This window comes from Rhinopithecus roxellana, chromosome 11 (genome assembly GCF_007565055.1).
Source record: "Rhinopithecus roxellana isolate Shanxi Qingling chromosome 11, ASM756505v1, whole genome shotgun sequence".
NCBI lineage: Eukaryota > Metazoa > Chordata > Mammalia > Primates > Cercopithecidae > Rhinopithecus > Rhinopithecus roxellana.
The window spans coordinates 3,800,697-3,815,631 of NC_044559.1; the positions used below are offsets into that span (position 1 = coordinate 3,800,697).

At 42.4% G+C, this 14,935-nt stretch overlaps 2 protein-coding genes across 16 annotated transcripts in view; one reads left to right on the plus strand and one right to left on the minus strand.

Annotated features, from left to right (window-relative positions):
* MAPK8 (mitogen-activated protein kinase 8) overlaps nucleotides 1-9,576 on the minus strand; it is a 130,590-nt gene extending 121,014 nt beyond the window's left edge. For 4 of the 15 annotated variants that reach the window (XM_030940780.1, XM_030940784.1, XM_030940792.1 and 1 more), the window contains exons 1-2: nucleotides 9,395-9,558; nucleotides 7,931-8,124 (exon numbers count right to left, since the gene is read on the minus strand). The gene's annotated coding sequence lies outside the window, so the exon portion shown is untranslated. Of the gene's footprint in view, nucleotides 1-7,930; nucleotides 8,125-9,394 lie in introns of all 15 variants that reach the window. The other 11 variants (XM_030940779.1, XM_030940783.1, XM_030940791.1 and 8 more) reach the window with 4 other exon arrangements.
* Nucleotides 519-1,226, plus strand: LOC104678448 (glycine cleavage system H protein, mitochondrial). The gene has a single exon (XM_010383727.2). The coding sequence runs from the start codon at nucleotides 523-525 to the stop codon at nucleotides 970-972; it is 450 nt and encodes a 149-aa protein (XP_010382029.2). The 5' UTR covers nucleotides 519-522; the 3' UTR covers nucleotides 973-1,226.
* Nucleotides 9,577-14,935: the final 5,359 nt, after the last annotated feature.

The following is a 14,935-nucleotide window of genomic DNA, read 5'->3' on the forward strand; positions in this document are numbered from 1 at the left end:
CTTCACTCCATAATCCTTACGTTCATCCCCGATGAATTCTTTAGGAATTCCCACAGCTGTTCTATGCCCTACTTACTGCCCTTCAGTCAACATGCACTTGAAACCTTCATGTACTAAAGTAAGAAAAATCAGTCATCCAATCTAAAAGGAGTTCATACACTCACAGACAGACCCTCTAATCTGTCTTCTCTGTATATTACCTGAGAGGGAACATACTCCACTAAGTTGCCACAAGAGAGTGAACTCTATCGGGGAAACACCATAGGTTTTCCAACATTTTACAACATAATCCATTACACACACACCTCTGTGTGTATCGCTATATAAATATACTCACACATCTATGGGAAACACAACTTTCAAAAAATTCTGAACTACAGTAATCAACACACTGTGGGAACATAAGAAAAGACACATAGATCAATGGAATAGAACTCAGAATCCAGAAATAAATCTGCCTTTTTTTCAAGAATGCCCAAGACAATTTGGTAAGAAAGAATAGCACTTTCGGTCCCTGCGAACATGGCGCTGCGAGTGGTGCGGAGCGTGCGGGACCTGCTCTGCACCCTGCGCGCGGTCCCGTCCCCCGCCGCGCCCTGCCCGCTGAGGCCCTGGCAGTTGGGGGCGGGCGCCGTCCGGACACTGCGCACGCGACCCGCTCTGCTTTCGGTGCGTAAATTCACAGAGAAACATGAATGGATAACAACAGAAAATGGTACTGGAACAGTGGGAATCAGCAATTTTGCACAGGAAGCACTGGGACATGTTGTTTACTGTAGTCTACCTGAAGTTGGGACAAAATTGAACAAACAAGATGAGTTTGGTGCTTTGGAAAGTGTGAAAGCTGCTAGTGAACTCTATTCTCCTTTATCAGGAGAAGTAACTGAAATTAATGAAGCTCTTGCAGAAAATCCAGGACTTGTAAACAAATCTTGTTATGAAGATGGTTGGCTGATCAAGATGACAGAGTAACCCTTCAGAACTAGATGAACTTATGAGTGAAGAAGCGTATGAGAAATACATCAAATCTATTGAGGAGTGAAAATGGAACCCCTAAATAAACTAGTATGAAATACCGCAACCCAGCAGATTGTCTTAAATTAGTGGTGGATAGAAGACTTAGAATAGCAACTTTTAGCATTACCGATGGAGAAGAAAAAAACTACTGTTAACGCTGCTAATGAAGGAAAATGCCCTTTAACTTTCTAATGATGATAGATTTTAGACTAGGCTCTAGTGTTCAGAATTCATTAAATTATCCATGGTAAAAACTAGTTTTAAAAATTACATAATTCAAAGATAACGTTGTTATTCTTAAGCCTTATATAATATTGTAACTTGCATATATCCATACCTGGATTTGGGATGAAATACTTAATGATCTTTCCATTGGAAATAACTGGGAGTGAAGGGGTTTTTGTTGCTTGTACAGTGTCAGATGACATACCACTATCTTGATTTTGCAATACACTGCATTTGCTGGTGCTATTTTTATATGGTGAAGCAACAGCTTTGCAGCAAAATAATAAAATACGTCTTCGTTAAAAAAAAAAAAAAAAGAATAGCATTTTCAACAAATGGAGCTAGGAGTACTGCATGTCTACATAAAATTACAAACGCACATACACTGGCCTAGGAACTCTACCTCTGGAAATTTATCCTATGCATTTAAGTGCAACATGATGTATGCACAAGGTAATCCACTGCACCATGGTTTTTGATAGCAAAAGTCTGAAAACTACCTAAACATGCATCAAAAAGGAGTTAAATGGTACACCAGTATAATGATGTTATGGACTGTCTGTGTCCCTCCAATTTCATATGTTGAAGCCCTACCCTCCAACTTGATAGTATTTGGAGGAGAAACCTTTAGGAGGTAACTAAACTTCTCATGTATTAGGTCATGAGGGTGGAGTCCCCATGATAGGATGAGGAACAGACTAGAGCTCTTAGGGGCCATGTGAGGATACATCCAGAAACCAGCCACCTGTAAAGCCAGGAATAGGGCCCTCAACAGGGAACCAAATTGGTTAAGTAGCCTAATCTTGAACTTCCCAACTTCCAGAACTGTGAGAAATAAATTTCTGTTGTTTAAACCACTCAATCTACGGTATTTTGATATAGCACCCCAAACAAAGTAACACAAATGGAATACCACAAACATGTTAAAAAAGCATGCTATTTACATACTGATATGACTGATATAAAATAATCTCTCAGCTACATTAAAACAAAAAAGCAGGCCACATGCGGTGGCTCATACCCATAATCCCAGCATTTCGGAGGCCAAGGCAAGTGGATCACCTGTCATCCCAGCTACTCAGGAGGCTGAGGGAGGAGAATCACTTGAGCCTGGGAGGCAGAGGTGGCAGTGAGCCGAGACTGCACCACTGCACTCCAGCCTGGGCAACAAGAGTAAGAATCCATCTCAAAAAACAAACCAACAAGCAAAAAACAAAAAAGCAAAGGGTGGTACATATTGCATGCATCAACTTATATTAAATAAAAAGGGAGGAAGCAGAGCAAAGGCTACACAGTACTGTATATATGTATGATACCTATCCTTCATTGGCAAAGCCAAAATCTATAAAGCTGTGAAAATCATGTTTTTAAAATAAGTTTAGTACAAACATATTTGGTAGCAAAACCTGACGAGATGTAGCATAAGATTTTATAATCTTTATTCACTCCACTTGTGTTTGTTATGCTTTTATAAAAATATTAACACCTTTGATTATTTCTGGGTTTTTTATTTTTTTTTATTTTTTGAGACAGTCTCACCTCTGCCACCCAGGCTGGAGTGTAGTGGCACGATCTCAGCTCACTGCAACCTCCACCTTCCAGACTGAAGCGATTCTCCTGCCTCAGCCTCCTGAGTAGCTGGGATTACAGGCACATGCTACCACGCCCAGCTAATTTTTGTACTTTTAGTATAGATGTAGTCTCACTATGTTGGCCAAGCTGGTCTCAAACTCCTGACCTCAGGTGATCCACCCACCTCAGCCTCCCAAAGTGCTGAGGCTATAGGCGTGAGCCACCGCGCCTGGCCTACGTCTGAATTTTTTACAGAAATGTTAATGTGTTTAATCACGAGGCTACAACCTCTTAGAAGGGATTTTGGATAATATGGTAGATACGCTATATTATCTTCCTACAATTGCAAAAAAAAGAAGCCTTCATTCTAAAATACACCTAGACCAAGGATTCTGAACAAAGGATTATACACTTACACACATATAAACTATCTTTGGAAGTATTCACAGGAAATTTAAGTTTCCAGGTAGAAGAACTAGGTGGCTACACACAGTAGAAAAGGAGATTCTTTATCTTTTTAAATCTTTGGAATTTTGAGTCAAAGTGAATTCACTACTACTTGGTCAAAATATAAAATGTAAACAAAGTAAAACATTAAGACTTTTAAATTCTCAATCGTAACAGACAAAGCTAGATACTTTGGTTTTTGTTTGTTTTAACTGAAAAGTGACCCCTTCTCAGGTCACAGAGAAATCCATACAGCAGTAGCTTTTCTTTATCTTACCTTTGGTTGACCCAATGGCATCTGAAAATAAAGAGAGCCATCCTTTCCGGAACAAGTCAGAAAATGGTGATTTTTCTACCCAATTAATGACTTTTAGGAAATAGCATCTTATCAATGTTTTTGATGTTTCCTGCCGAGCAAAGCAAGTGCTTGTGTGTGGCTGTTTTTCGTTTCTAGTGCCCCCAGAAATATGGTAGGTGGCGGGCTTGAGTCAGCACCAAGAAGCAGTACTGGAGGGCTACACTTCTCAATACTGGAGAGAGACTTTAAAAAGTGTTTCTAGTACAGATCTAGCCTTACATCGTAACAGCTCCAATACAAAGGAGATTGAGAACTCTAGTACCTGAAGAGCATCTTTTCTACTGTCAGCTTTTCATATTTTTCATATACTTATTTTGATACCCTGTTGTATTCCAGAATGAATTTATAAGGTTTGCCTTTTCTTATGATTTGGATTTTGACTAATGTGCACCACACTCTCAACTTAAACCAGGAATCAGAAAAGATATCTTGCTTTCTGAGGTTTATCGAGTGAGTACAAAGGCATGGCAAGAGACACAAGGTTTGGAAGGCCCCAAATGCCCCAATGACAAAAGAAATTACTAATGAAATGACTAACAATATTTGCTTCCTTGTGTTAGGACATAAATGTGCTTACATTAATCCTTATCTTCTATCAAATTATACTTGGCTCACTGAGGGTAGAAACTGACTTCTATTTCCTTTGGCTCCCACATCATTGAATACCTGGATTGGTATAATGCAATGTTCAGTAAATACTGCCGAAGTAAAAACCAGTGTCATCTCACAGTAGAGTAGATGCTCTCGAGAAGGAACAAGAAATTTAATCTACCATTATAACCATACAAACGCTAAACAGAAGACTTAGAAAAACACAGAAAATACAGAAAAGATAATTATTTCCAAGGGGTACTAATAAATAATCTCCCTCATTTTTTAATAGGCCTCCAGGCCTCAATGAATTGTTGTGGTTACCAGGTCTCTGACAAATTTGCAATCTTCGCAGAATCAAAGATCCCAATAACACTAAATTTAAAAGATTTGACAGCATTCCATTTTCTTCAAATGTGTCACATGATAAAGCTATTCGTAGTTCCTAAATTCTCATTCCTTTAGATGTCTATAATAAACCTAGGAAAGCGTAGGCAATTTGCTGCTATGGGAAAAGGCAAAAAATCGTGAAAGTGGCAAATATGTTCCCTTCAATATATGCTTTTGGAACATTTCCAAATTTTAAGATAGAGAGGATTACTGGTCCAAATGTTAATATAAATCATCTCAGTCAATTCAGATTATATGAGATGATCGAATTTTAAATAAACCCCCAGAGATGCAGAGTGAAACAAATGGCATATTCTGGAGAATTAGAATGGACACTGTGCATTAAACTGGTTTGACATTTACTCGGCATTTTATGTTTGTTTAAAGTTTAGTGATAACAATAGCAAAAACTACCTGAATACTTGTATCTACCATTCCAGCCACCATACCAGTACCAGGCACTTTACATGCAGTACCTTATTTAAAACTCACAGACCTATGAGGTTATGTGCTATTATTATTCTCATTTGACAGACAATAAAACAGGCCCAAATACGTTATATAACCTGAACGAGCCTATACCACAGTTAGATTGGAGCACGATTAGAACTCAGGCTGACCTTAAAATCCACGCTTGCAATCACTATAAGGTTTGGGTTCCTTAACTTTCTAAAGAATGTCAGATTTTAACTAAATCTGAAATACAATAAAGGGTAACAGCAAACACAGGCATGTCTTGTATTTGTGATATAACCCACCTCCAAGAAAAAGAACGGAAGCTACAAAGTTTTCCAAAAAGGTGTCTCCTCCCTCCCTCTCTCTCTCTCTCTCTCTCTCTCCCCACACACATACATACACACACACACACACAATTTTAAAAACTGGATTTCAGTGAAATTTGGCTTGCGCAGAGATGTGAAGTAGGCTTTTGTTTGGCAGGAGCCCTTTCATATACCTTTTCAAAGAGCATAAATTCACTGTTCAGAGATGCCTTAAGTCTCATCCTTGACTGTAAGCTTCCTGAGGATAACGAACTCTTCATTTTATGTCTTCCACAAAATCTCTGAGAGCATAGGGTCTCATGAGAAGGCATGATGCTGTGGAACAAATAAAAATCTACCTTTCCAAGAATCTCCAGCTTATGGCGAAGTCTTCCATTTGTTTTCTAAGTCTGGATATTAAAGAAAAAATTTAACTCAACAATTTTTTTGGCTTCTGAAAATTACAAAATTCTAACTTTGACTACTGTTCTTAACTTAGGCTTCTGATTATCACCCAAGAAGGGCTCTTTTTGTCCTAGTATGTTTTCTCTAGAACCACCTATCTGAGGAACAAGCCTTCTATAAAAAAAAGTTCTGACAGCCTGAGTTTATACTTTTAAAGCCAAAAACATTAAGGCACTTGCCTAGAGCTCCAGAACTTGTTGATGACAAAGTCCAGATGGCAGAACTGAGAAATGAACCTAGGTCTGATTCCTGGATTGCTCCAGCTCCACCTATTGACCTGAATGACAGGGTAACTCATTTCAATACTCCTGTCACCTTTCAGTCAAATCATTTCTGAAGTCAAAGTTCAACCTAACCTGCATTAAGAGTAAGAATGCAAGGCTTCTAAATGTTCAGGTAAAAAGCACATGATGAAGACAATCAGCATCACAGTTCACTGACACAGGCAAATGATTCATATATAAAGCTATGCGGTTATAATGACTTCCTTGGACTACGTGAATCAGAAAGGCTACTACCCATACCATTGACTTGACCAGAGACCTCTAGAGCGCTGGAATCCTAATGTCAAACATTATTTTGTATTTCTACTCGTGCAACAAAGCATCTCAACCATGTAGATGACTCAAATATGTCAAAATTCAACCCGCTGGCAAAGCTTACCAACAAGAAGCAGGCTCCTATTCAACAACCTCTTAGCACTAGGATAGTTGGGGACTAGTCATTTAACAACAAATTACTTCAAGTTGTTTCACTGAACATCTCATCCTCCCAAGGTCACTTCGATAATATCAGTCATGTAGCAAATAGTTAAGATTCTAACCACATTAATTTGTGTACAATGTATTCTTGCACTAACTTCCTTTCCAAATGGCATTTTCCCCGATCTAAAGGAGTATGAAGGATATAGTTTCCTATTCTGCCAGGACAGGACACTTAAAAGGAGCTCTTTTCATACTTATTAAAGGAATATATTTACTAACAGAATCGATGCTATATCTCTTACTTTAAAGCATAATTTGAAGTGAAATTCAGAGTGACTGCTAACGAATATGGTGTTTCTTCTTGGGGTGATGACAATGTTCTGGAATTGGTGATGGTGATCAATGCACAACATTGTGAATACACTAAAAACCACTGAAATATATACACTCTTAACTGGTGAATTTCATGTCAATTAAATTTCAATAAAGTTATTTTGAAAAACGAATAATTTGGAAAACAAAATAACACAACTCTGGTTCTTTACATAGGCTGACTGTGAGCTACTGCCAAAGGATTGTCAGTAACCCCTACTAGAATCTGACATACCTTAACTAGGTAAAGCAATAAAACGTTGGTATCTCAAAGATTTTCATCGCTCATCTTTAAAAAGTATCATTTTCTTATTTCCTCATTTCCACTTTACAGCAAATAATAAGAAGCTCATTAATTAGTTCACTCTTTTCGTATTCTTTCAAATCCAAAACAAACACTAAACTGTTCAGTGAGTGGAAAAGAGCTTTAACTTGGATAAATGAATTATTTTGAGTTTTAGGCTCATATTTTGTACCAATTGTGTTAATACAAGTTAGAACTTAAAACCAAACATTTCAAGTAAACATTTCCAAACTATTAGAAATATTTCTAATAAAACATTTATGTGGCTTTGTCCTCAATTTTTCACAAAATGAGAGTCACCAAAAACCTTTCAAATAATATTCACAAAATTATAAATGCAATCATTTTGGACCCCTACTGAAATACCAGTTTATGTGTGCCTGTGTGTGCATTACGTACATACACACACACAGACACACATAAACTAGTACATACACAGAAAGACACACCCCACAACCTACTTAAGTTTATTAATTATATTAAAAAAACATTTAGACAAGATTTTATTTTAGGACAGTGAATGACCTACACGTGATTCAAAAGCCCATGTCATCATAACAGATAATGTACATGAACTGATCACTTAGCCATCTGAAGCGACAGTTGCATGAAGCTTCCAAAACTTTATGGAGGACATTACAGTTTTTTTTTTTAAGGCTTGAATTTAAATATTATATCAATCACAAAGAGCTTTTCATCAATCCGACTTTTATTGAACACTTACTATATTCCAGGCTAGGTGGTGGAGAAACAGATGCAAGACAGGCCTGCCCTCAAGGAAGTCCCATTTTGATTGCTTGCTTTTGTCAGGCACAGCACTAAACATGTTCACTTAGAGCATCTGACCTCCTAGGTTTAACGTTAACCACAGCAGGGGAATCTGAGGTAACCATTACAAATGACTGTAAGGCTGCAAGACTGGAAAAAATAAAATTTAGAAATAAATAAAAGCTGTTGTATATTTAGACCAAATCTAATTCTACTTCCTAACATCACACTTGAACTTCCAGATATACTGCTTAAAAAATGACCCAGAACATAACCATACCTTCCTTAACAGACATCTCTTATGTAATTGTCTCATTTAAAGGTCCATCTATTATACTTCAGTCAAAGCATCCTCTTCCATGAAAGGATACTTTCCTTTACCTTCAAACCAAACCTCTTCATCTGGGTACGGTATCAAACAGTTGCTGAATGAATGAATGAATGAAAAAAACATGTTCTAATTGCCAAGGAGGTATTTGCTGGATGCCTATCTCAAAACACAATAGACTGACGGACCAGAATTCTACTGGACAGATCGCTGAATTTCAGAGGTAAAAACGGTAATCACTGGACAATGCCATGTAGTTGACATGTTATTAAATTCGCAATAAAGACCAGGCGGGGAACTTTCAGAAATAAAAACGGAAAGTGTTCATCAGGGTACTTTAAAATGGACTTGGTTCTACCATCTCTGAATCCGGAACACAAATGCGAGACAAAGAGATGGGAGGGTGGGGTGAAAAAGTCAAAAGGTCACCACCGAGCGACCCTCAAGAGAAATGTGCGCTGACCACCGAAGCTCGGGCCAAGCTGGATGGACACCTCCCACCTGAACCACGGGCCTGGGCTCTGCCTCGCAGCCCAGAGCTGCAGGCCATCCCGGCCCTTTTCAGCGCTGCTGCCTGCCTTCATCCAGAACCTGAGCACAAAGAAACCACCGAGAAGCAAAATACGGTCCCCATGGGCGCGGGGCAGGCTTGGGGACCCGCTGGCAGAAGCGCTCTCCCCGGCTCCTCGCCGCCCCAGAGGCAGCCAGGGTACGGCGGGCCGCGGAGACGCCTCTCTCCGACCCTTGCCGAAGTGTTTCAGAACTTGCCACCCACCCCCCCGCTCCATTTTCTTCTCCCGCCGCGGAGGCAGGACCCGCGCGAAGAGGACGCGAGAGGACAGGCGGGCGGGGCTCGCGGCGGCGGGCGGGCTGGCGGGTAGCGGAGCGCGCCGAGGTCCCGCAGCCCCACGCCCCCTCGGCCGGCCCCCGCCTCTGCGCCGCTATTGTTCCCACACCGCCCCCGCCCGCCGCGCGCTCCCGCCCCCACTCCCGGGAGGTGGTTACGGCTGAGAAGGCGGCGGCAGCGGCACAATAACATAAACACGACGGGGCTGCCTGCCGCCCAGGCCCTGCGGCGTCCGCCGCACTCACCCGGCAGCGCAGCGAACGGCGACAGGGAAGCCCGCCAGCGGGGACAGGCGCGGTCCGGGCGGTCGCCGCGGCCGTTACCCAGCTCTGCTCGCGGCTCCGCGATCCAAGCCCCGTCGTCCAGCCGCGGCCGCTCCGCTGAGTAACAGGGACGCTGGCCGTCACCGCGCACGCCCGCCCACGTCATCGCGCAGGGCGCCGCCCCCGCGCCTCCCGAGCGGCCTGCGGGGCGGGGCAGCCCCGGGGCCCGGATTGCGGGGGCGGGGCCGTCGGCCGGGGGCGGGGCTACTCCAGGGGGCTGAGAGGACTTGCGGAGGTCGCCTTGAGGCGGAGCCGCGGAGAGAGCCTCCAAGGGCGGAGGGTGCGGGGCGTGGCCAGGAGCGGGAAGGACGGGCCCTGTGGTGGCACGTGGCGGCGCGTGGACCCAGGGAACCGCATCTGGTTGGCGGCGGTAGCCAGGTCGGAGCTTAAGGCTTCGGGCCTCGTCGCCACAGGGTTTGAAGGGCAGGTGAGCTTAGGCCAAACTTGCGCAGCGAACAGGCGCCCCCCTCCCGGTACACACCTGAGTGATAAAGAGCTGGTTACCTTGACCAACAATACGTTCCATGCTGAGGACACCTGTCCGGATCCCAGCAACCTACAGAGAGATTAAGTGTTCTATTCAGCTGCCCCGGTAAAGCTGCCTCCAGTTTTTCCAAAATCCACCTCCTCCGAGATTCCTTGCATTACCTGGTTTACCTCTGAGGCCCCACAAAATGTGTAAATGTTACAGAAGCAATAAATTGACAAGCCTTTTAAATATCAAACAACGGGTGGAAAGGCGTTTAAGTTACGTACATCCAATGCGGTAGAATACATTTTAGCAATTTAAACGCCATGTGTTCAAGGAATTCTTAAGAACACAGGATAATGTTAACAATATATCATTAAGAGAAAGAAGCAAGAAGCAAGTCTTATATATAGAACGGTCCCACTTAGTTACTGTATATACACATAGAAAAAACCTGGAAAGAAATACACCAAATTATGTTAACAATGGTTCGTCATTGGACTATAGAATAAGGGGTGACTTGGTTCTCTTTTATACTTTGGGTATTTTCTCATGTTTTCCAAGAGGAATAGTTATGTTCACAATCGGAAACAAGTAAGTTACTTTAATAATGAATATATAAATATTTGTTGAATAAATGAATGATTTCAGGTAGACTACTTTCCTATTACATGTGGGGCTGGCCTCTTTCTGGTGATTCTGAAAGCGAACATACAGGTGATTATTCATTCATTCTCTTCCCATTTCCTCTTTCCCTCCCTCTCAACCTTCTTAATTTCCTTCCTTCTATCCTTTATTCCTGCAATAATTATTTATTGCAGGCCCATTCAGTGCCTGGCAGTACAATAGAGTTTACAGATTTAATCACTGTACTATGAAAGTAATAACAGTAAACGCAAAATTATCACTGTATTATAATACAAATTGTTAAGGATACATAATATTATGACACTAACTAATACACTAATTAGTAAGACCAGAAAAGATTTCCCTGAGGAACTGTCCCTTGAGCTGGGAATAGGTTTGACTAGACAGAGAATATTTTAGAGATAATTTTGCATGCGAAGGTCCTGTGATGAGATTAAGCAGGATAAGATGGAAAAATTCAGGAAAGGCCAGCTCTGCTGGAGGAGCAAGGAAAAAGGAGCTATGAGATGAAGTCAGGAAGATTGGTAAAGGGACCAAACATAGGACAGCCATATTGGCCATGTTGAAAATCTTTTTATCCTAAGTGCAATGGGAAGCCCCTGACATATTCAGCAAAGGGTATGGCATGGTCAGAATAGTGTCTTGAAAATATTCCTTATTGGAAAGAGGCCAGGTGGATGTAGGAGTAGCCTAGACAGTAAAAGGTGGAGGCTTGATCTAGGGTGATGGTCATGGAAATAGCTGATGGACATGGAACGATCTGTGAATTATTTAGGAGGTCCAAGGGGTGGAACTTGCACATTCTCCAAGTGATGGGTTATGTGGGGCAATGAAGAAGAGGGAGTCAACGAGGAAAACTCAAAGGTTTCTGACTTGTGGCCAAGGATGGATGTTAGTGCTGGTTTACCAAGATGGGAATCTGAGAAATGGACCAGATTGGGATGAAAATATCATGAGAGCAGGCTGTTTGGCTGTTTGGCTTTTGAGATGCCTAAAACTGATGTTAAGTTGGTGGTTGGATGTACAGAGCTGAGGTTCAGCTAGGTGAGAGACGAATCATTGACAGTGAGTGATGCCTTGAAGCCTTGGGATAGATGGGTCAGCCTAGGCCTGAGCAGAGGGCCTACAACCAGGCTTGGGGAACTTCAATGTTAAAGGGCCACAAAGGGGAAGATGAGTCTGTGATGAGCTGCCAGGGAGATAGAAGGATAACCAGGAGAGAGGTGTTCAAGAAGAAAGGGCTGATCAATAATATTAAACATAAGAGGAGGCTTGGAATCCTGGAGTAATAGAACCAGAAGTGAATTAGTATGGGCTGGGAAATGAATGGGAGGTGAGAAAATAAAGGTGGTGAATATGGATGAGTTGGGCAGTGAAGTAGGATACAAGCATATTTTACATCTAATGGGAAGGCTGTTGAGAGGGAGAGGTTAAATACACACAGAAGAGAAGAAAGAAATGTGTGTTTCCAGGGAGAATGGGGTATGATTGAGCACACAGACAGAGGTACCGCCTACTCTTCACCAGTCAAATTAAAGGCCTAGAGGTAACAAAAAACAATACAACCCTTAGAGCTGTTGTGAAGTGAGGGGAGCTACTGGGAGCAGAGCTCCAGAGTTTCTCACCCAGTTATGTGATGCTATTGTCCGTAACAGCCTCTGTCTCACTCCACAGAGCGAGCTTCTGACTTAGCATCTACCATGGTCAGTCTCTGATTATCTAACTCTAGAAAGAACATTCCACATATTTACATGTGTGCATTTGTATGTTTGCGTGTGTGTATGATTTCAGAAAGCATTTTGCTATTTCTGATGGAATGTAATTATCTCTGATATTCTGCAAATTCAAAATGCTTTTTTGTAACCCAGATGCAGTATTGGGCCTTCTTCTTCCTTCTCATACAATTCTTTCTTGTCAACCTATTAGGGTTCCTTGTTAACCTATTAAGGGACTGACTCAGAAAAAGAGGAAAATATCGTGAATTCAGTTTTCTTGTCTCTTGTCCCAGGGGAGCTGTCTTGGGGACACTTGGTCTTTGGATACCTCTGAGGCTGGGATGGGGAAAGGAGAGAAGAGAAACTGTAGGCTTTTCAAACTCAGTCTCTGCTGGAGCCCTCAGGATGTTCAAGAAGAGGTTGCACTCTGCCAGAGTACCCCTTCCCTTGTCATCCCAGACCACACACACACTGGATTGCACTGAAGATGTTTCTTTGGCTAAGGTAGTCAGGTGAATATCACCAAGCTATTCAGGGTGCAGAAAGTGAAAGTTGAGACTTCAACTTACTTCCTAATTCCCTGACCTCACCCCAGGGACGGGGAGTTGGGTTGGTGGGAAGGTACTTACCAACTAAAGCCTGCAGAAGGGCATCTCCAGGGACACTGCCTCTCCCCTGACTCCACTTCCACCACCATCCTTCTCTGTTAGCCTATCTTTCAAGCCTCCCAGTCTCATCTCCCACCCATGTCTCCAGTCAAGTCTACTTTTCCCCCAACCGGAAGGGGAGGTTCAGCACCTTGGTCAGTCAGTCCCTGACTCAGGGATGTTCTTTGAGAATCTTTCAAGGTAGAGCCTGCTGGCTCCCGATAGAGCGAGACAGACCCTGGATGCATGAATAGAGGAAAGACGAGTGTTCATATTGTAAATCCATCCTCCAACTGCAAGAACTATGGCTCCTCAGGGGTAGGAAAGGGCCAAAAATGACCCGAGCTCCTCAGTCGCAACTTGAACAAAATGAAGTGGAGACAGAATGGGCAGAACTCTGATTTGAAGTTACAAGTGGTACCCTGTTTTTGCTTGCAGGTACATGCAAGAGAGAATCAACTAAGCCAGTCAAGTTTATAGATTGAGTACACATGCATATTTCCATGGCATAAAAAAGGTCAGCATTTATTCCTCTAAGACAATGGTTTTCAAATTGTGGTTCCGCAGACCAGCATCAGCTGAGAACTTGTCGAAAATGCAAATTCTCATACTCACCTCCGACCGGCTGAGTGAGAAAACCTGAGGAAGAAGACCAGCAATCTGTGTTTTAACGAGCCCCCCAGGCATTTCTGATGTTTGAGAATTCCAGCAGCAGGACACTGACTCGCAAGTCACCCTGCTCATTTTAATCACCTGCGGCTGGGGGGCCTTTAAAACTACCCACACTCGGCTGAATGCGGTGGCTCACGCCTGTAATCCTAGCACTTTGGGAGGCCGAGGCAGGTGGATCACGAGGTCAGGAGTTCAAGACCAGCCTGACAAACATGGTGAAACCCCCATCTCTATTAAAAATACAAAAATTAGCTGGTTGTGGTGGCGCGTGCCTGTAATCTTAGCTACTCAGGAGGCTGAGGCAGGAGAATCACTTGAACCTGGGAGGCGGAGGTTGCAGTGAGCCAAGATCACACCACTGCACTCCGGCCTGCGCAACAGAGGAAGACTCCGTCTCAAAACAAAACAAAACAAAACACTACCCACACCCAGGCTCCATGTCTGGTGCTCCTTCTCCAGTGGTGTGGGGTGAAGCCCAGCCTTCTGTAGCTTTTTTCAGATCCCCTCAGATAATTTTAATTTGTAGCCAAAAATGAAAGCCAGTGCCCTAAGAAATTTGGCATATTTTCTGTTCTTTTAAAATCTCAGAGAAACTGGACAGAACATCTTGCTCTCCATTAGCTTTTGTGCTTTCATTCTTTATTTAATTCTTACTTTCATTATTGGTTCTTTTTTACCAATGTTTTGCCCCCATCTCCCACATCTTATACATATGCTAAATTGTTCTCTCTCCATTCACACCCCACTGTCTTAGCTTGGGCTGCCATCACAACATATCATAAACTAGGTGGCTTAAGCAACAGAAATTTATTTTCTCGAAATTCTAAAGTCTAGAAGTCTGAGATTGGGGTGTGCCAGTATGGGTAGGTTCTGGTGAAGTCTCCTTTCTCAGCTTGCAGACAGTCACCTTCTTGCTATGTCCTCACATGGCAGTGCGAGAGAGAGAGACAGAGAAAGAGAGAGAGAGAGAGAGAGAGAGAGAGAGAGAGAGAGAGAGAGAGAGAGAGCTCTGGTGTCTCTTCTTATGAGGATGGTAATTCCACCATGTGGGCTCCACTCTCGTGACTTCCTCCAACCCTAATCACCTCCCAAAGGCCCCACCTCCTAATGCCATTACAATGGGAGCTGGGGCTTCAACATATGAAATTAGAGAAGATAGAGACACAATTTAGTCCATAGTATCCAGAAACTGAAGATATTCAGGGTTCATCCTCTGGAGAAAAAAATATAAAGGAAATTGAATAGGAGAGAAAGAATATTTTATTGAAGTCATACAACCTATAAATAAAATATTTGTTGTTTTAAATAAATA

What these genes read in the sequence shown, in the direction of transcription:
- LOC104678448 (XM_010383727.2), top strand. Translation starts at nt 523, where the DNA reads ATGGCGCTGCGAGTGGTGCGGAGCGTGCGGGACCTGCTCTGCACCCTG.